Source organism: Beta vulgaris, chromosome 1 (assembly GCF_026745355.1).
Source record: "Beta vulgaris subsp. vulgaris cultivar EL10 chromosome 1, EL10.2, whole genome shotgun sequence".
Lineage (NCBI taxonomy): Eukaryota > Viridiplantae > Streptophyta > Magnoliopsida > Caryophyllales > Amaranthaceae > Beta > Beta vulgaris.
In genome coordinates, this window is record NC_079202.1 from 45,265,645 (window position 1) to 45,287,807 (window position 22,163).

Below are 22,163 nucleotides of genomic sequence, written 5' to 3' on the forward strand. Positions count from 1 at the left end.
TAATATGTATAGGCAATATTAACATTTTACGTAAGACCAAGATGAATTTTTAACCTTGTTACTATGAGCTAGAATATAAAAAAAAAGGAAAAAGTGTTATCACATTTACCGCTCCTTGCATTTCTTTTTAATAGTTAACTTTACCTTTTCATACTTACCAATATAAATGTTTAAACATTTATATCTTTAAATTTACATATGTAAAAATTACATAAAGTTAATATTCCAAAAGTATATATCAAGAAGATATTCCAAAATTCAGACCAAAATCATTTAATTTCAATCTATCTCTAAGCAATCACGCTTGAATTCCCAAAAAAAGAACATTTGAAAAATTCTAAGTTGCTAAATGGTCCCAAATATTAATGGACCCTAAAAGATCAAATTTCCTATTCAAACCCAAAGGAGAATGTTAAATACGCATAAAGAACATAGAAATGTAGATAGTATGTTCCCATAAACATGTTAGAACTCCTTTTCCAATGGTATCTCAGAGTACTTGCCACGACCGAGAGACATCCAATGTTTACACTTGACGCCATTCCCTTCATTTGCTGAATCTTATTCTATCTAGCACTTCGATATCGCTAGAGCAGATCCCGCAACTGCCACCTTTGGAACCAGTAAAGCAAATGTTCGAGAACTTTCAAAGGCTGCAATTTCTTCTTTGACTTTGTCCTCCATCATCTTCACTACCCATACATGTTTCACCAGGATCTATAGCATTCAGAGATACAACATAAGATTAGAAAAATTCACATCAAAGTTGATTTCTTAAGAAGATCGCAAAATCAAATTGGCAAGTAAAAAGACAATAAAGTTTTATAATTAAGCATAGCACAACATGCCATTAGACCTGGTCTCAAAAAACTCATATGCAGGTTCCTCTAGATCCGGAAATTGTCGATTCTTTGCACACTGGACTACCCAAGACAAAAATATCAAGTAAGCAACTCCATAGTGTAAGTGATCCCATAGCAAGGGGAAACAAAGCTAATCCAAGAAAAGAAGATAATGCACCAAGAATATAATTTAATGGAATTAGAGAAATGAAGACAACAAGTGAACGAACTTCTAGAACTTTTTAATCAGCCATGGAACATCCAAACAGAATATTACAGCGTGTAAGTGAGCAGCTAAAGGGACACTAAAAAAGGAAAAGAAAGAAACGATTGTTAACACTTTAATAGCATGCTCAAACACAATTAAGGAAATGCTCTTCCCAATGGTAGCTCACTCTTCCCCCCTTCCCCCCCTCCCTTGATCTTCATCGTTCTTTGATCCCCTTCCTTCCCCATACTTGCTTGTGGTTGTTTCTATTTGACCTCAGATTTGAAATCAGTCCCACCCGAGGCGAATTTTCTTTACAGAGCTATAGACCTAACCATATTTTTGTGATAGGTCCAATTCCTTGGGAAGAAGAAGGTGAAATTACATTTAATATTCTAACCCCCGGACCCTGCCACCAAAAAAATGCTAACTTCTTAAGATCTCCACTATATATAGGGGGTACATAGGAAGGGGTCAGATTCATTCCGACAGAAGTAGAAGTAATAAAAATTTCATGAAAAAAGTTGTACCACGGCATGATAGCCAAAACGAGGCTTAAAGTTCTTGCAACTACTATCTATCAAGAAACATGTCTTCAAGCGTATAAGGGTGATGAGCTTATAATTTCCGTGAATTTTCTTAATAACAAGAGAATATGGACTAAGACAAACACTCATATTCGATGTCAAATTCGAACTCATCTGAATTCGAGCTCTAATCTATAGCCCAATTTTGAAAGAATTTAGCTTAAATTAAACAAAAAAAATGGTAATTAAATTGAAATTAAACAAAATTACTCCAAAAGTAAATAGAAAATATTAGTCAAAAAATCACACCCCTATATTACTTAAACGTGGATACATAACAACAATTGAAAACCACAAATTAGTCCAAAAAAGCAAACAAAACGCAACGAAAATCGGTTGAGGACTCCAAATAGCAACTGAATCAGATGCAGAGCTTGGAAATCATGGATTACAACATTGATTTTGCAACTGATTGCTCGGAGTGACCTTAGATTTTAGAGTTTCTCATGACAACATCCTATTCAAGCTAGCTATTACAAGCTTAAGTTTTAGTAACCGCAAAATAAAGACAAAGAAATGAGAAAAACAATGAAAGACCAGATTTCTAAGCGTAATATGTGCTTGATGAAAAAACAAAACTATGTTATCTATTCCACTTTATATTCTTAACTACCACAGAATTTAGACACCCAAAAGATCCAATAAAAATAAGACATTAAAACATCACAAACAAAACAAAACAAAGTAAAAATCTGATAAATTAATAAAACGGAAAAACCTGGAATAAAGATGTGGATGCAGAAGAAAAGCATCAATTTCCCACTCTAAGAAATCGCTTAAGAAGGTAGCCAGTTGTATACCTCCTCCAACTTTCTAGACCAAAGAGATTTTTTTTGCAAGCTCATTACAATCTTCCTTTGTTGCCTTAGCTCGTTGTATAACATCATGAGATGCTCCCCTACAATTTGTTAGAAACAAAAATACAACAGTGAGGCCTAGGAAAAAAAGATTATGATCAAGCAGAAAAAATACGAAGCAACCGTAAGGCCAAACTAAAATCTTATAAAGAAAAAACAATATACCGCGCAGTTTTCGAATTAGAACAGACCAAGACATTATCAACAACTTACCACTACAATAATGCTGAAGTTCATCTTTATATTGATCAACAATAAGCTGAATCACATCAGACCGTTTTTTGTTTTCCCCACTACTAACACTCTAATTGGAATAGCTTTCTGCAACTCAAATGATCATGTAAGTTGCAACAAACCCACAAAATTTCAAATTAAACAGTAAATTTCAGTGTTAAAAAGAATTCGGTTTACTGGGTCAATCTCAAACTCAGAAAAGATCAAATTTTGAGAGAAATGGATGAAATTTAATCGATCATTGTACTTGCATTTTATCCCATCTGTGGTATTTGGTTCGTACCATATTTATAAGATACATTTATTAAGCAGAATTGGTATTAAAAGAAACTAAGAGGGCATAAGAAGTGGAATGAAAATTAGAAAAGGAGAAGTATGAGCAAACCTGATGAAGTGAGATTAATGGGAAGATGAGTGTCATTTTCCATGCCTCCACAGGGCTTCCGCAGCAACAAGCTCTCTCTTAAACCTAATAGATAAAGCAATTTTTAATTTCGAAGACAAGAGATGCTTTACAGTTACAAGAACGATGATATTATACTTGTACTCCCCCCCCCCCCACTTCACATAAGCGTGCATTCTTTATTAAGGTCGGATAAAATTATGAATGTCGATATTGCATTTCTCCTTTATTTTGGCAATGGGTCAAAACTCTGATAAAGCAAAACCAATGAACAACTATAAGCCTTTGCTACCTTCACTATTCTAAGGCAGTGCAGCACACTAAATTTGACCACCATAACTACAGAAAATGTAATTTTAATAATACTCATGCATAGCTTAGTAAGGAGGTGTTCTAGCTTAACCATACGTTTCGGGTTAGAACCTTGGGATGGCGTTCTAGGCTCGAATTCGGATAGTCGAATTCTGATAGACTCTAGACTAATGCGTATTTATCTTTAAAAAAGACATGTATACAAATTTCATGTTGTTATATGTAGCTGTATATAAGGACGCAGATGCCCCCATATTCCAGGTAAGGAAATTAGCTTAATCATCATTGTGGCTTTTGCCTTAGATGTATATGCCTGCTTGTCATAGGTCATAGTGATACACATTATCCTTCTTCTACCCACTTTGTTTTTTCGTTTAATATTCACCCCCATGCTCCAAAGGCCGAAGGGGGATCACATCCTTCTTTTGTAAGTCCTCCAACTCTATATGTTGCGACTTTCACCATTTTAAGATCAATTTTCCACTAACTTTGAAAAGGTCGTGAAACATGTACTTCGAACGGGCCTATTTAATGTTTAAATGAACTCTTTCTGGGGAAAGGCATCAAATAATTCAAACAAACCAATAGTTTGTACTTCCATAAAGAAAGGGATTTTACAATTTTGAATAGCGGGAAAGACAAAAAAAACCAAATCTTTGTTTTTATTAAAGATGATCCCTCTCAAGTCTCACCCTATCCATTTGCAACATTCGCTTTTTGAAGGTCTCGAAACACAATATATTTAATTATATATAATGAAAATCATAAATATTAATATTTAAAAATAGGCATTGAATCAGACCTATCAAGATCCCATGTATAGCTCTGGTGCAACAATTTTTCTTGTTTGTCCAACCTGAAAATCAAATAAGTAGACAGCTCAGAATGACAAGACAAACATGGTTGTATTAGTGAACCTTACAAAATTTAAAAATACATCTCCTGATCAAATAAACACCAGATATGAGATGAACATTGCATGCTTACAACATGTATTAATTCATTAGCAGAATTCCTCATATAAACTGAGTTTGTGTTGAGATCAAAGGTTTCTGGCTGACTCGGCTAAAACCGAACTTCAAACTGTAGTTTTCCCATTTGTGTGGGTGTCCACATACTTTTGGATGTTGATGCATACATGGTTGAACTTTAATATTGTTGAAGTGCTAGGTAGGACAACTAATTTGTGTTCCAAAGCATTATAGAGCCGGGTTATCTTATTCCTCATTCATCGACCTAAACAGATGTTATTGTGCAATGGAAAAGGTTTTTTTTTTCTGCGTTTTTCCCCTTCTACATTTAAAAGTTAATCAAAAGAGGAAAGAGGAAAAACTATCAAGATAATCAGGTCAGACTATTCCAGTAATAGTAAGTGTTACTACAGTCTAAGCAACTGCCACATGAAAATAAGCAATGTATCCATCAAAGGCAATACAATGTCACTGAGGATCATGACATAAATGTAGATTACATGGATAACGATAACCATTACAACGACACCAAAATCAAACATTCATAACATCAAAATATCTAAAAGCTACTTTAAATCCAGTCAAACTACCAAAATCAGATGATTAAAGAACACATATAAGATACTAATTATTGAGTAATTAACAACCAAGGTGATAAAGCCTAACTTATGTAACTAAACCTAGTATTTTGAGAATTAACGACCAAGGTGATTTAATAGCTTTTATAAGTAAAGCGTAATCGATAGTAAAAAATGAAGCAAAGATAAGGTTATAAAGTGAACAACCCATCATTTAGAGCCTCAAGAAATATTGTTAAAATTGTAAAATATAGCTTCCAAATTATTCTGAACCCAAACCTAAAAGCCCTGCGAAATTAATAAAATAGAGAAAGACTAATCACTTTCTACCGTTATTTAATGTTTACCATGCCACATTGATAGATTTGATCATAAATCGGACAAAGTACAATACTTAATTTAGGTTGTGGCAATCTTATGCTCTATTCTTTGAAAATTAAAAGGATTAAGAGGATTGAGCATAATGGGCAACCCCAAAACAACTAAAAAGAAGAAAATAGAGAAAATCATAAACAGTTTAATCAGGCAATTCAATAGAAGGATCATTACCAAACCGATATCTCGGCTTAATTCTGACCAAAATTACAGGAAATTGGTTCATTTTTTTAAAAAACTACCTGTTCGGCACACTTACCAAACAAAAAGAGCATAAAATCAATGACATTGCTCTTCCCACTTCCATTTAGCCCAACCACAACAAACAAATTCGACCAAAACAACAACAAATTCAAAATCTAGCATGAAAGAGATAGTAGAAACTGAATGAGGCGAATTAGATATGGTAACCCTAACCTTGTCAAAGGGGCCAACATAGACACATAAGCAAACTTGTAAAAGAAGAAACTGAAACCTGGTTGTAAGATAAAACATGGCAAAAAATTGAATAGAACCCTGGATATGGAGCCGTAATTTAAGGGGAGAAAATGTGGAAATAATAGCAAAATTATGGATGATGAAATGACTGAAAACATAACCCAAAGCAAGTAGATCTGGTTTTGGAGAGAAAAACATTGGGGAAGAAAATGAGAAAATAGAAGAAGAATGAGAGAGAGAAAGAGAAGGTAAAAGGAAAAAAGGAGGGGAAAGGAGGTACCTGTGAACCGGGAAACAATGTCGTTGAAGCGTTCCTGGAATGAATTATGGGTGTGATTGCTTCTCCTTCTTGACCACCACCGGCGGGTAGGCTTTCGACGTCGAGATATTCGGTTTCAGCTCAAACAGAATGTGGACATTGATTGTGAGTGCCCACAATATCAAACCTCATTCTTAAAATCCTCATCCCTATCCCTAATTTTCGGCATTGATGCCCACAATATCAAACCCTAAAAAGTGAGAGAAACAAATAAAAAGAGGAGAGAGAATCAGCTATATAGAAAAACAGATAGGAAGGAGATGGTTCAAGTAATAATCGGATGGCTGAGATTGAATGAAGATTGGAGGGCTAAGATGTTCAGTTGCTTAGGAACAGTAAATTACATGCTTTTATCACCCAAAACACCACTGATTTGAATAGTAGAAAACTTTGTCACTTTTAAAAGGTTATGGATTATGGATGGAATCATTATCCATATACTATTATATTGTTTCATCTTTTACATATACCACTATATCTTTGTTTTGTAGTGCAATAAACTATGTTTGTGCTTGGATTGGCATTACAAAGATAAACCAGTAGAATCTATCTATCACACAAGACAACACAACATGATCAAACCAAGATCCAACAATAATGAAAAGTTCACCTAAACTAACTATACAGTCAAAATCTGCATAAAAATTCCTGTGCTATATAGGAATTTTGTGGCTGACCATGTATGATTCAAACAGGCCTTGGCAAGATAACATTAGCAAGACATATATTTGAACATGAGGAAGTTGACAGGTGTTTCGATGAAAAAAAGCTTGGATATACATATTCAAGAATTTTGTAGTTGAAACTTTTTTGAAGGAAATGATTGAAGCACTAATAGGCAAATGTAAGCTGAACAACACAGGTGCATTGATTTAAAAAATTGAAACATAAAATTTCCAAAAAAAAAGAAAACAAAGTTCGCTACAACAAAAACTAAGAAATCATGCACTCAATCAATAATATAACCCAAGAACACTGATTAAACAAGAAATTCATATTATAGATAGAAAAAAAAAAACTGAATGTAACATCCATGGAACAAAACTACTGGGGTTACTAAAAATCAACGAAACCCATAGAAATCATACCAAAATCAAGCATTAAAACAATACAAAATCAATCAATAAATAAAATTCATTAATCTGATTTAGAAGTAATTAAAGCACCTTTTTAGGAAGCTTGAGATTCATTGAATGTGAAGTTGATCTTCAACTTCAAAACCTATTTCAGCCTAAGTACAAAGGAAAACAAAGAAAAAAAATTAATCAAAGAAAATCCAGAACAAAGAAAAATAGATGTACTAAAAAACAAAATTGTATGTAGAAAAATAAACCCATTTCTTTCATGTTCGTTGTTCATAACCTGATGAAATTGAATGAATTTGTAGAAAGAAATTAGAGACAAATACAGAAAGGAGAAAAACCCGAAGAACAAAAGAGACGAAGAAGAAGGATGACGAACCCGCTAATTTTTGACCCATTTTGAACCCTGATCTTGCCCACTCGGCGATTTTCGTGCTTTGTTAATCCGAATTCCGCATCAATTCCTTATTCTAAGACATCGTTTCATAGATTCGTTGAGCAAACCCTAATCCTTAGAGGAGAGAGGAGAGAGGAGAGGAGAGAGAGAATGAAAGTGTTGAACTGACACCACATAGTCACATAGAGGTGAGGACTGAGGAGAGTGAGTGAGAGAGAGAAAGATCGTGAGGTTGATGTTACCCCAGAGATGGAGGGCTGAGATTGCCCCTCCTTATGAACAGTGAATTTCAGTGTTTTGTGACTCATAACACTATTTATTTGAACAGTAGCATCATTTGCCACTTTTAAAAGGTTATGGATTATGGATATTAGTTGGTGTAAATTTAGTTGGATGACTTTGCAAACAAGTCAATGTACACCCATAGTTAGATACTTAATGTCATGGGAGTTTTACTCTCTGGGGGTTACCGGTTTTAATTTAATAAAATCTTGCTAACATACTTTGTTATAGCTTAATATAATTAAAATCACAAACTTTTATATGAGGCGGGCCACACATTCAACTAATGGTGTGGCCACCCCCTTCCTCTAACTAACCCCTCCCCTTCTCTCATGTGTCAAGCATGCCCCCCCTTCCCTTTTTCTCTCATTTTTTTTAAACTCTTTTTTTTTTCTCTTTGATGTGTCTCTTATTTTGTCCTATTTTTTTTGCCTCATTTTCTCTCTTCTCTTATTTTCCCTATTTTTTTCCTATTTTGTCTCTCCTCTTATTTTTTTCTAAAATTTTACCATTAATTCCCCTCCCCGTCTCTCACGCACGCCCCCCCCCCTTCTCTCATTTTTTTTAACTCTTTTTTTTCTCTTTAATGTCTCTCATTTTTCCTATTTTTTGGCCTCATTTTCTCTCTCCTCTTATTTCCCCTGTTTTTTTCCTATTTTTTCTCTCCTCTTATTTCCTCTAGAATTTTACATTAACACATTGATAAATAAGGACGTGGCCAGCTAATAATAAGTCCAAGCTAGGCCTTATAATGATGCTCGTGTCCCCTTTAAAAAAACCCAAGCGTGAATCCGTTTTCGGATAACCCTATTTGAATGTACGTGTAACCCTTATTATTTGTAACCTTATTTTATGATACGAGGAACCCATTACTTCATAATAAGTAACTATTATTATTTGTACCCTTATTTTATCATACGAGTAACTCATTTATTCTACAAGTAACCCTCATATATATTTTCAAATTACTCATTATATTATAAAAGTAACCTCATTAGTTAATAAAAGTAACCTTAACTAATGTATGAGTAACCTTATTTATTTGTTCGAGTGACATCATATGTTCACAAAAGTAACCACAATTATTATATAATAGCTTGAAATATTTATAAAAAGTAACCATAATAAATGTACAAGTAACCTCTAGTTATAGCAAAAGTAACCCCCTTACATTGGAATTCGTCGTCTTCTCCTTCATCGGAAGGCTTAATCTGGTGTTCGATTTATTTTTTTTAGAATTTGAGGGGAGATCTTGCGATGTAACTCTCTCTCTCCTCTCTGTTCGACATTGACGATGATGTTGAGGAGGAGGAAGACGAGTATTCCCCTAGATCTGAGGAAGGAGGAAGGAGGAGGGAGGAGGGAGGATCGAAGAGGAATTGGGGTGGGAGGAGAGAGAAAATGAGTGTAATTTGAGTAGTGTGAGGGGAAGGCATGCATGAATGTATGACCCGTGTGTAAACCAAGTGGGCGGGGAAGGAGGTGGCCACACGGTTTGGGTTCCGTGTGGCGTGTTGTACAAAAAACGCATTGAATTAAAATATAACGCCTAATAAATTCAGACGGCGAGTATTAAATAAGATAATCAATGCAATAATTAATCTATTAATTAAAGCTGAATATTCCCACTTACAACACAAACTTTTAGAAAGATTATATAAGACACATAGGGATAAACTAGACAATTAAAGGACAAACATAAAGATGAATACCTCCATGGATTTCGACTTAAATTGAAGATTGAACAAACTTGGTAACTCAGTACATGCCCTAATTCTAATTAGAGGCTAACTATAACCCCGGAAGGGGGTTGGCTAATCTAGGTAAAGCTACGCTAGTAGAAAGTAAATTGCACGTTTGTTGTGTATGTGTTTTGTTGTTGTTTTCTGATGTTCCTTCTTGTATTTATATTGCGGAGGCATGTATAAGTTCCTTGCTCCTTGGAGGAAAGTGATTTGAATCATTTATGATTCAAATCAGAACTGTCATTTTCCGGCGCCATGATAGTCACCCATTACCCACATTCTTGCATGTCTTTGTAGGTAGATTAACTTCCATCCACTTCATCCTTTTTAGCATCGCTTGACTTTCAGAAATTATCTCTTGATTAGTGTTAGTAGTTGAGCTTCTCTTTCCTGGATCATTTATTTGTTGACTATTTATTGCGGGGTTTTTTGACATAACTGGGCCTTCATTTTACATGATTATTACACCCTTTGAGGCCTGATTTAATGAATCATAATAAATGTTAACTATGATGTAAAATGGTAGTAACAATATTATTGATTTTTTTTGTTGTGGTTAAATGAGATTTTTCAATACCATTGTGTTTATATATTTTCTTCATTAATTACCATTTTGGTTAGTTTCATCTAATTGAATCATTCCACTTTTGACAAGAAAAAGCAACTATAGTTGACAACATCATTTGTACTTTGGCTCCGTTTGGTAGGGCGTAAAATATTTCAGTGTAAAATGATTTTCATGGAAAACACAATTCCAAAATTAGTTTTTCGTTGTTTGATTCCATGTAAGAAAAATGATGAAAGGGAAATTAAGGAGGTAGTGAGAGGCGTGTACAAGAGAGATAAGAAAAACAGTTTTCCCTTCATTTGAAGGTAAACTAGTTTTCTATCATTGGGAGAGTAATTTTACCCTAAGGGAAAATGGTTTTACATTCTTTTGCCAACCAAACAATGTAAAACTGAAAATAGAGAAAAACAGTTTTCTGGAAAAACGTTTTATGCCCTACCAAACGGAGCCTTTATGTTAATAAAACCATCATTGATTACTCAAATTGCCTCATAAAATGTGTTTACTTTATTAAGGATTTGTCTATGACCTACTCTAGTTAACCCCTCTATGCTAAACTACCCATTTTTTTATTTTTTTTTAAAAACTATACCCAAACCAATTATTGTAGTGGAAAAAGTTTGTCATTATACGTTAATTTCTAGATATGTTATTATGATATATAAATTTTATAGCTAAGTCTATTATTAAATAGTATCCCAACAATAATAGCTAACAAAGTTTTAACATGGAAAATATCCAAATGATACTTTAAGAAAGTAGAGGGTAATTATTTAATAAATGCAGGACAAAAAGAATAGAGAAAAAAATATAAGTGTCATCCACAACTTCAACTTTTAATATAACACATAGACATTAACGCATATAGAATAGAAGATGGAAAAAGCCAAAAAGAGGATCATAATGATGGTATAATAAATAAAATAAATTAAATATGAAAACTAGCCTCTATTCATAATCATAAATACTATTTAAGAGAAAAAAATTATCTTCATCAACCATGACAATTCCCCCTTTTTATGATCTGCAACCTGAAATAGTTTATAAATTAAACTCGAACCTTGATTTACCAATTATTTTTGGTAGAACTAAGTTTATTGAGAAAATAATAATAATAATAATAATAATAATAATAATAATAATAATAATAATAATAATACGTATATTTCTCTATTATATAAGCCAAGGGGGAGCTATGGTGTCCCCCTTTAAAAAGTCATTTTTGTCCTTAGCTAAATATATAATTGGATATACAAATCTTCTACAATATATCCTTTCCTAGTCTAATGATGGGGTCAAAATTGTAATGATAAATTATACTAAATAAGCATTAATAAAGTAACTTACACAATATATTCTTTCCTAATTCAAGATGGGATCCACCAAAGGGCCAAAAGGGTCAAAGGTTGAAAAGGTAACATCGCCATTAATCATAAGAAAGCCCATCTAATAAATAAAAACTCCCTGTCTAAGGATCCCCAACACTATAAATACCCCCAACTTCATCAATGAAAAGGGTATTGAATTCTCACCTAACAAACTAAAACATATATCTCTGGACCTTCTCTCTCTACCTTGATCATCAACTGACTTGAGCTTCGGAGAGGCAATTCCGAAACAACCGATGGGCTGTCTAACGTTATTTTGCAGGATTCCGGTGTACGGACACGCACCCAGCTCAGATCAGCACTCTTGGGGATCACTCCTACTCAGCACTTATCAGCATCCTTAATTTCTAGACAGAAACAGTTTGGCGCTGTCTGTGGGGACACACAAGAAGTTGCTTCGCCACCACTCAGTAAGATTCACCTCATTGCGACTCAGCAAGAACCCATTCCATTGTTACTCCGCAATGGCCCCAACAAAGAGCATCGGTAACAGACAACCTTTAGCACATGCCTAGAGATATGATAGGGCACCCTCATCCTCACACCACATGAGATCCGAATGGGCCCCTTCACCCCCGTCGGTCTCCCACTGTCCAGACCATGGATTCCAACCAGGAACTGTCCCACAAGAACCATCAGTCCCCATCCAAGCAAATACAACGTGCTAATCCTCAACCTCTATTCGCAACGGACATGGCTCTCATAGCGGCTCAGCTTCAGCAGACCTTGCATTGCAGCATAATGGACATGCTAACCGTCATTCAACAAGGAAAGGCTCAGCCTAATCTCCATATTCCCCCCGAGCCGAGGGACCAAGCCCTAGTGCTCTCCTAAAGAGAAGAACATAACCCTCGCTCGCCTCGCAGTCAGCCTAGCCGGCAAAGATCCAAGGCCAGGGAGCTCAGTCAACATGATAGGGAAAGATCGGAATGAGACGAGCGCCACCCACCCAAAGAGAGGTCGGCTCGTCATGGAGAAGAAACTCACATATCCAAGTCACCAGAGGAGATCCCAGGCGCAAGCTTGAGGACGCCCGGCATTTTCTTGACTAGAAGCGCCTTAGTCAAGGATATGACGCTTGGCATATCCTAAACAAGAAAGCCACTCATCGGGAGGGGCAGGGTGAGTCGGCCCACTCTAGACCCCCACCCCCCCCCCCTCAATAGTGGTGCTCTCAAGTTCATGGTCTCGTTCAGCCAGGAGATCTTGGAGGCACCCACTCCAGGAAAACTCAAGACCCCCCTCATTACACAATTCGCGGGCCTAACCGACCTGGACGCCACATAGCCATGCACAAGGCTCAAATGAGCGTGCAGACTAGCTGCGAGGCCACATGGATCCCTTTCTTCCCCACCACACTTAAGGGCCTCGCCCTTAACTAGTTCCAAGAGCTTCATGCCAGAATCATTACAGATTTCTCAGTGCTCGAGGACATGTTCATCCATCAGTTTGTGGTAGGAAAAAGGCAAAAGAAGACAAGCCTCCACCTCATGGGGGTCAGACAAGAAAAGAGTGAGAACCTGGCCGACTACATCAAAAGATTCAACGAAGAATCATTAAATGGGTTCTTGAATGAGGATGTGTACATGACACAACCTGAGGGTTTTGATGATCCAGAAAATCCTAAAAGGGTTTGCAAGCTTCAAAGATACATTTATGGATTAAAGCAGACATCTCGGAGCTGGAATCTTCGGTTTTATGAGGCAATCAAACAATTTGGTTTCCTCAAAAGCGAGGAAGAATCTTGTGTTTACAAGAAGTTTAGTCGGAGCAGCTTAGTCTTCTTGGTTTTGTATATATGTAGATGACATACTACTCATGGGAAATGACAAACCAGTGGTTAAGTCAGTCAAGGAATGGTTGAAAAGTTGTTTCTCTATGAAGGACCTTGGAGAAGTTGAGTACATACTTGGAATCAAAATCCATAGAGATAGGTCTCGAAGGATGATTGGGCTAAGTCAAAAAACTTATATTGATAAAGTTCTTGCAATGTTCAACATGGATAACTCGAAGAGAGGATTCATTCCTATGTCACATGACGTATCGCTTAGCAAGAGTCAGTACCCGACTGAGCCTGATGAGTTAAGGGGAATGAATAGTATCCCTTATGCTTCAGCTATAGGATCTATCATGTTTGTCATGATAAGTACTCGACCAGATGTTGCATATGCTTTGAGCATGTGTAGCAGGTTCCAAGCAAATTCAAGAAAAGCACACTGGACTGCAACTAAGAGCATCCTTAAGTACTTGAGGACGACTAAAGGCTCGTTCTTAGTTTATGGAGGACAAAGTGAGTTGGTTGCTGAAGGTTATACTGATGCGAGCTTCCAAACCAACAAAGATGATCACCGCTCTCAGTCAGGGTACGTCTTTCGTGTAAATGGAGGAGAAGCGACCTGGAAGAAAGCAAAGCACTGTAGCAGACTATACGACAGAATCAGAATATTTAGCAGCGGTTGAAGCAGCTAAGGAAGCAGTTTGGATAAAGAAGTTCTTGACAAAGCTGGATATTATACCTAGTGCTCTGGAAGGGATTGAGTTGTTATGTGACAACAATGGTGCTATTCGCAAGAAAAAGAGCCAAGATCACAAAACAAGTCCAAACATATAATGAGGAAGTTTCACCTCATTCGAGAGATAGTTGGCAGGAAGGATGTCGGTATCTGCAAAGTTCACACGGATGAGAATGTGGTTGATCCGCTAACTAAACCACTACCTCAACCCAAGCATGAGTGTCACGCTAGGGCTATAGGCTTGAAACAAATAATAGAGTGGCTTTAGATTGTATTAGGTTTAGAGAAACTTATTACAATGTAGAGACATGGTTTTGTTATTTTATGTTTATGAGAAATAAATTTTGTCTTATTTAATTTTGGTTTGGTATTAAATAAAATGTCCAAAATATATCTTGAATTCAATAGTTTTGTCAAACATGTGATTTGATGAATGAAAACACCATAAGTGAACAGAATTCATAGAATATTAATTAGAACTCCTAATCTAAGTCATTAAATTGGACATAAATGACTTATTAACGGATTAGCATATAAGATTGATTGATAGCGATGTTTCATGGGCTATGGGAACATGGAGATGTTTAATCGATCATATGGATATGTATAGCTGATACATGATCAAACAAGACCTACTTAGAAGTTTTGTAATTTCGAAATTATATTAGTGGATTCCTATGACACATGAGTGGAACATACTTAGTCCAATGATTGGTAAACTTTGATGATGTCAAACGTCATGCCGTAAAAAGGGACTATAAAGGCAACATTTGGGTTGTGCTAAAAGTTGAGTGGGAGTTTTGGTTGCCACAAGATTGAAAAGTCCTCCTATATGAGATAGGATGGGTGTCTTGGCCCCTTGGAGAGTGAAAATTGAAAAATGCATGGCCGTGCTCAAATGGATTATTTGAAGATCATTTGTTTGTCAATGCAAACTCGGATTTCAAAGATTAATTTGAAGTCTAGTATGGATGATTTAGATGTATGGTCATACTATCAAATTGGACACTGAGAGACTTAAGGAATTTGAATATTGCACACTCGTCTCGGACTAGTGGGAGATTGAAGGAATTATATTTTCGACTCTAGTGCAATTACTAAATATAACATGGATCATATTATGGAGATAATAAATTCATTAAATGGGTCGTCTATACGTCTTGCTAGAGAATGTTATAGAACTTCAGGTTTAGTAAATAATAAACCCGAAGCCCAAATAGATGGATCCTACAAGGTCACACTTACACAATCTGGATCAACAAAAGAAAGATCTAGAGCCCATGATGGACTCTAGGGGTGGCCGCCCAAAGAGAAAGAAAAGGAGAGGATTCCTAACCTAATTTGTTCCTATAATTAGGTGGGGAAATAAGAAAATAAAGCAGTCAATTTATATTATCTCATTATTTTCTCTCTCCTCTTTCTCTCTTTTCAAAAGCTACGCAATACTACTCCAAGAAATAGAAGAGTCCGTGTTCCTTCCAACTAGCATTGGTGGAGCGTTGATCAGGATTCGTGGACCTAGTAGAGGAATCTCAATTGCGTATCTATCTCCGGATCTCAAAGAGCTTTGTGGAAATCACGCATCAAAGGTTAATTCTTAACTATTATATGATCCTTAAATATATATGCACGAGATCATGTTTTAAGTGCTTATGAATATGATTTATGAAATTCCGCTCATAGTACTTAAATCCCTACAATATAGTGGAGGATTTTCTGTGCTAACAAGAGTTTTACCAGGTTCTACGACGCAGTCTGATGTTGGTTCGATGAATAATGCAATAGTAAAACGAGCTACACATGTTTGTTCGTTACTATTCGATGCTCCACACTATGCAACTTTTGGTTGCTAACGACTTATAACACATTGCAAATGGATAAAATAACTCAGAACTTCAATACATGCATTTAAGACAAAACATAACTTTTTAGAAATGTCAACTAAATTAGCGGTAAAATCTACTAGGGTTGGTGAACAAGACGAGGTTTCAGTTCCTATCTACATATATAACTTTCCTATGATCCTCTCTAAACACACATAAAAAAGGACAAAAAAAAGAAATTATCTACCCCTCAAGTGTAATATGTTGCACAATGAAGAATTTTTTTTTTGCATCTGAAACAACTAAATGCAGACAATATTCGATCACATGTTTTATTACCAGCTTCATGCCTCCACAAAACTTTAACAACTAAGTCAGATGACATCCCCATATGTTGCGCAATGAAGAATTAGTCATATGAAATAGGAAAGATTGTCAAAAATAAGCCAACATTTGCCTCATCCACTCAAAATAGTCATACTTTGGATTAACACGGAATAATCCAAGTTTATTGGGGTATTCACTTTTTTAACGGATTCAAAGGGTAAATAACTTTTTATTGTAAGTAAACCATTCATGCGTCTATTTTATTCTTTAATTTTTTGATTTATATTAATTCTAAATGTCACCCCAAAACCCTTTCCCACCCCTGTGAGGCTGTGACCCTAAATCCCCACCCTTGAAACCACCTCTACACAACCCCTATGAATACCCTACCCCTAAAAGATTGAAACCACCTAACCAGCCCCCGCTCCTATCACCAACAACTGAAACCTCCATAGCCCATCTAAATCAATTACCACATCAACAAACCTTAGTTAATCGTTACTCCAAACTCGAGCCATAGATCCCTTATCACAAAAATCCCTTTCGAAAATTCGCAAATACACTCGCTATGCTAGACAAGATCCAACTTTAGTTGGATATCAAGTGGCAGACTAAAACACAAAAGTATTATGACCAAATTATAATCCAACACCTCAAGACCTATAATCCAAATTTCAACTTAATCAACTCCAAGCCAATATCTTTACTCTTGAAATCATTCCCTGTAACACAAACACAAGATCAAGAGATTTAAGGTGGGTGAAATAGGATTTTAGTGGGTGGCAGTAGGGAGTTTCGGCTGGGTTTTACAGGGTGGTAGTTAAGGGTTATTGGTGGTTTTAGTGGGTGGTGGTTGGATCTAGGGTGGGGTTGGGGTGTTAAGTTGTGGTTGGGAGGAGGGAAAAAGAGGCTGGAGGTAGGGACATTGTAACAACCCGCACTTCCGAGCTGCTAGCTAATCACACTTAAGATTCACTAATCATAATCAATACTTAATAAATCTCGAGTTATATTCACTTGCAGCGGAAAACATAACCTATAAAAAGATATTGGACCTGTGGGTTAGGGCCCACAACAAATCACCTTCAATACCAAATAACAGATTTCATAATACCTTACTCAATTTTCAAAATAATATAATATTTTATTCTCAAATAAGGATATATACTCCTAAATATAACCTCTGAACCATTAAATCTAATTACAACCTTGATACCCAAATTCTTCCTTTTACTCCATTCTGAGCTTCCCACACATGAACCTGCAAGATCACTAACAATGAACCATGCCCCCACCGGATCAGGTTCCAAGAACAAAATCAGAAAAACTGAGTACACAATGTCCAACCAGAAATCCATTTTAGTGGCTTAAAATATACTTGTATCATTAATCAATTTTCATAAGATTTCTCAATGTATTCAAATAGTTGAATATCGATATAACAAAACATACACATTAGAAATAAGATGAGATGATAATCTATACTTCTTTAACAAAACCATAGATCTTCCAAATGAAACAGACAACTTTATATTTCAATTCCATAAAACAGTTCTTCGTTAACTATCTTACAGATAAATCCTTTCGAAGACATTTTACTAAATCCAACTACGTAACCAATATTTCAGAACACATTATTGGGAGCGTATCTCTCAGTATAAAATCCTTGTACAATATCTCAGAATTTCTACATAAACCCCTAAGTCGTTGCAGCAACCAAAACGTTTTTCGAAAATAACTATTAGGAGTTTCATCAAGAATACTTTATAGTTTCCCCTTTAAATGGTTTATAAGATAATCGGGGAAATTATACGAATAGAGAGGCTACACCATCTCCAAACTCATGGGGACGTCTCCCCTATCAACTTTATACTGCTTGCAATACTTGTTTCCAGGACATATGTCCCTCATTTCATAATACGCACATACCACGATGTATTCATCACTGCTGCTGCAGTTTCTTCCCCATCATATTTTATAATTTCACAAATCCTTATTTTCTCATAACTCAGATTCATAGTTTACTTTAATTGACTATATATAATTCAAAATCTCATACCATAAATACTCTCTTATTCATACTATTACTTCATAATTTCTATATAAAACTCATATCGCAAATCATTTGTCTCTTGTTATACATTAGAATCATAGGTCAAACATACTTTGACTAAAATTCCTTTGTTTGCTCATAACTCCAATTCATAATTTTCAAAGTTCATGATCATATATAATCAAAATCTCAAACCATAATAAAGAGTCTTTCATACTTTCAGAATTCCATATAAAACTTATATCACAAATATTTTCACAATTGTCTTAAACTTGAAATTTTAACTCAACATCCTTGATAAAAAAATCCTTTCTTTTTCTCTGAAACTTTCAAATATAACTAGTTTAAATCGAAAGCGAGTTCATAAAGATATCGAGTCGACGTCCTTGCTTAGTTCGTAAATCAGAGTACTTGTTGTAAAACCACTTATATAGTTAGATATACTAAAGATCCTTGCTTTAATTCTCATAGCTATACTTTCATATAAAAGATCAACTTACTAAGCATAAGAAACTTATTATAAATTCGATGTAGAAACAAGTAGGTTTAATAATATCACACATCTATATTCTTGAAGGATTCAACTACCTCCAATTAGTTCTTCATAAAAATATCACTCAGTAAAACTCATCACATATATAGCTTTCGCACATAGCTTAAAACCAGATATGTAGTCAACAACTCTTGTAAACACACGAATAACACTTTGAATAATTCTGTATTTATATAAAAGGCTTATTAAGCTCAGCAAATAAAATCACATAAAACACGGATATAGATTCGAAGGTGGAAGGACATGTGTGTACCTTGAAACGATTCCCAATAATTCAACATTCTGGATAACCAACTATAGCTCAAACTTCATAAATTATCTCCATATACATACTCCAACAACGACCTCAAAACAATAACAACAATCATTAACCATCCTCACAACAATTTATATAAACAAATTGAATTACTCATACTTTCTAAGCTCTTCCATAAACTAACCAACCACAACCCTTATATACAACCCATTCTACTAATCCAACTCACAACATCAATTCTATCTCTAATTAACATCATCATGATTTCAGAGAGTATTATCAAACAACATAACTTATAAAAATAAGTTTTTATAAACTTACTTAAGAGGATTAATTCATATTAGAAGCTTCAATCCATTAAAAAAGATAAAATATTCAATCTTTAAGTTTAACAACTCTTATCATAACTATATTTGCTAATCAATAACAAAATTGAGAACCAAATTTATTTCTAAAATCAAAATATAAAATCCAATTGCACCAGACTTGAATTGGAATCAAAGGAGAAGAGGAATTGAGAAAAATTAGCAAAGAGCAAAATTGGATTGCATGTTGTAAATAATTGAGGCAACAAATTGTTGAAAAAAAAAACAGAGGAGAGAGAAATGAAGGTAGCAACACCAAACTTGCAAAAGTCGTAAGTCATAGCTCCTAACCCCGAATCGAGTGATTTTTGGGTCTAAGTTCAATAACTTTTCGAGATATACAACTTTCATGCAATAGTTTGGGTAAATTCCGACTCTAAAATGCAGAAATTGAACATGCACAGTACGGATATAAAATCAGAGGAGAGAGAAAATTATTGTTTGGGGTTTTATTTTGGTTTTGGGGTTTCTCCCAATTCTCAACCACTTGGGTAATTAAACTGAAATCTTGAAGACAACAATTGATCTATGGAAAAATACACTTTTGCATTGATTTGAGAAGTTATGAAGAAGAGAGTGTCATGCTCTAGCATCTAGAGTAGATGACATGTGTGAAAAGAGATAAATTGTGATTAAAAATGGGTTTCTCTTTATTTTCAAAGCTTAAAATCCTTAAGTTAATATTTCTATTATATAAAATTCATACTAACTTATTTGTGCTTGGAACTTACTTTAGACGATAAATAATAATTCTCAAAATAATTTTTTTTACTAATATGAATATAGCTAGCTTTGACTAAAACGTGTCTGAAAATACCAGCTATTATACTTATCAAATCTCATTTATAAAGTCATCATTAAACCTGCTTACAAAATATAGGCTATTACAGGCACATCCTGAATTTTAGATTTAGAGAGGGCCACCAATATTATAAATTAGTTACTAATTCATATAGGGTTACCTAATACACCAATTCGCCAGTCATTTTATCAAAAAAATGGATAATGAGAAATTTAGATTTGATATTAACAGATTTAAATTTAATATTTGGTACACTAATATTTTCCAAAAAAATATTTTTATATATAGTTGTTAGGAATATTGGCAAATAACGGATTCTACTCGCATTTTTCAGCCTGCTATAAATGTTCAAAAATATTTTAATATCCTAAACTAATCCCGCCTTGGTCCTTTTTTAAAGAATCTATTCTCGCTTAAGTGATAAATAAACATATTAAAAAAATCTTCTCAATATTAAGAAATGATAAAAATAAAAGAAATAGAAAGAAAACACTTTAAAAGGAATAAATATAGAATTGGAAGAACAAGACAAAAGAAAGAATTGAAAAAAAAGGGAACAAAGAAATATATTGAAGTCTGCAGGATTGCAGCTATGAAGGTTAGGAGAAAATAATTTTTTTTACCAAAAAGTAATGAAGTAGATTCAAATCATCAACCTTCTTCACTCCTATCCCCAATCTAAACAAAAGGCATGAAACCACTACACTAGATACTTCATCATGTAATACATATATAAGTGCATCTTTTTATTTCATAAAACCGCTTCGACTAAAAGCCCAAAACAAATAATTTTTTTTTAATAATTGGTTGGGTGTGGACCATCCTGTCCCCTTATTGCATCCTCCTTTGGTTGGAGGAGGTGGTGGAGTAAGAGAGGAGTGGAGGAGGGAGAAAGATGGTTTGGAAGAAAGAAATTAGTCAAAAGTAAAAAAGAAATTACCCGTTGTCTGGTCATTGGTCCTAGGGCTGTTCAGAGTGCGGTCTGGACCACACCAAACCGCAATCCGAATTTTTTTTTTTTGGGTTGGTTTTCGGTTTTAAAATTGCGGTTTGGGTTATGATTTCAAGCAAACTGCGGTTTGGGTTGGGTTTTAATTTTTGTAAATCGAAACTGCACCGTAAACCACAATTGTATATGATTTTTTTAAATAAATTTTCTAAATACACTTGAGAAGGTGGCATATAAGTATACAATTGAAAAAATAAGTTTGAGGTAAAGAACTTGGAAACTTTTGAAAGATTATTATTTATGTTTAATTATGTAAGCAACTTCATATTTATTTGGACTCTTTATATTTATGAACAATTTTTTTAACTCTTAGATTAAAAAATTAATGTTGCGGAGGAAAAAATGGTTAAACCGCAAACCAAAATGCACCAAACCGTTTTTGCATGGTTCGGTTTGGGTTGGTTCGGACAAAAGTACGGTGCGATTTCGGTTGGAAAAATGTCAAACCGTATATTTGCGATTTGGGTCGGGTTGCATCCCAAACCTTGAACACCCCTAATTGGTCCCCTGAACCTAGTCACGGATCAAGGAATTTAACAATAGTTGGTCACACTAATGCACATCCTCACTACAACCAATGAACAAATCAATTGAAAAGGCCATCCAATATATACATCATACATCATTCAAAACAATAAAACTAACAAAACCAATTTCAAAGACAGCACATTGAGCATCAACTGATCTGCTTCTCATCTGATACACCATTCGGAGAAACTTGACACTTAGTCACATTTCATGAAGAACAGAAGAATGATAGGCCTAAAGTTTTTACATCAAAATAGGTATTATTAACAATTCTAGCACACAGACTTAGTAAAATCTCCTTTGCTACTTTAATGTCCCTTTTAAAATTATTTCATTTTTCCTTCTTGA

At 34.8% G+C, this 22,163-nt stretch overlaps 1 protein-coding gene across 11 annotated transcripts; it reads right to left on the minus strand.

The window, feature by feature from the left end:
• Positions 1 to 257: 257 nt before the first annotated feature.
• Positions 258 to 7,965, minus strand: LOC104888667 (protein PSK SIMULATOR 2). 11 transcript variants are annotated; one of them, XM_057393696.1, is made up of 6 exons: positions 7,586 to 7,965; positions 7,291 to 7,355; positions 5,200 to 5,280; positions 4,246 to 4,299; positions 2,438 to 2,535; positions 258 to 717 (listed from the first exon to the last, which is right to left on the minus strand). In XM_057393696.1, exons 3-6 carry the CDS (start codon positions 5,204 to 5,206, stop codon positions 571 to 573), a joined length of 306 nt encoding a protein of 101 aa, XP_057249679.1. In that variant the 5' UTR covers positions 5,207 to 5,280; positions 7,291 to 7,355; positions 7,586 to 7,965; the 3' UTR covers positions 258 to 570. The 11 variants fall into 11 exon arrangements, 4 of the variants coding, with proteins under 4 accessions (XP_057249679.1, XP_057249680.1, XP_019104121.2 ...); XM_057393697.1 differs by having other exon boundaries at positions 7,291 to 7,486; XR_002039491.3 differs by lacking the exon at positions 5,200 to 5,280 and having other exon boundaries at positions 2,356 to 2,535.
• Positions 7,966 to 22,163: the final 14,198 nt, after the last annotated feature.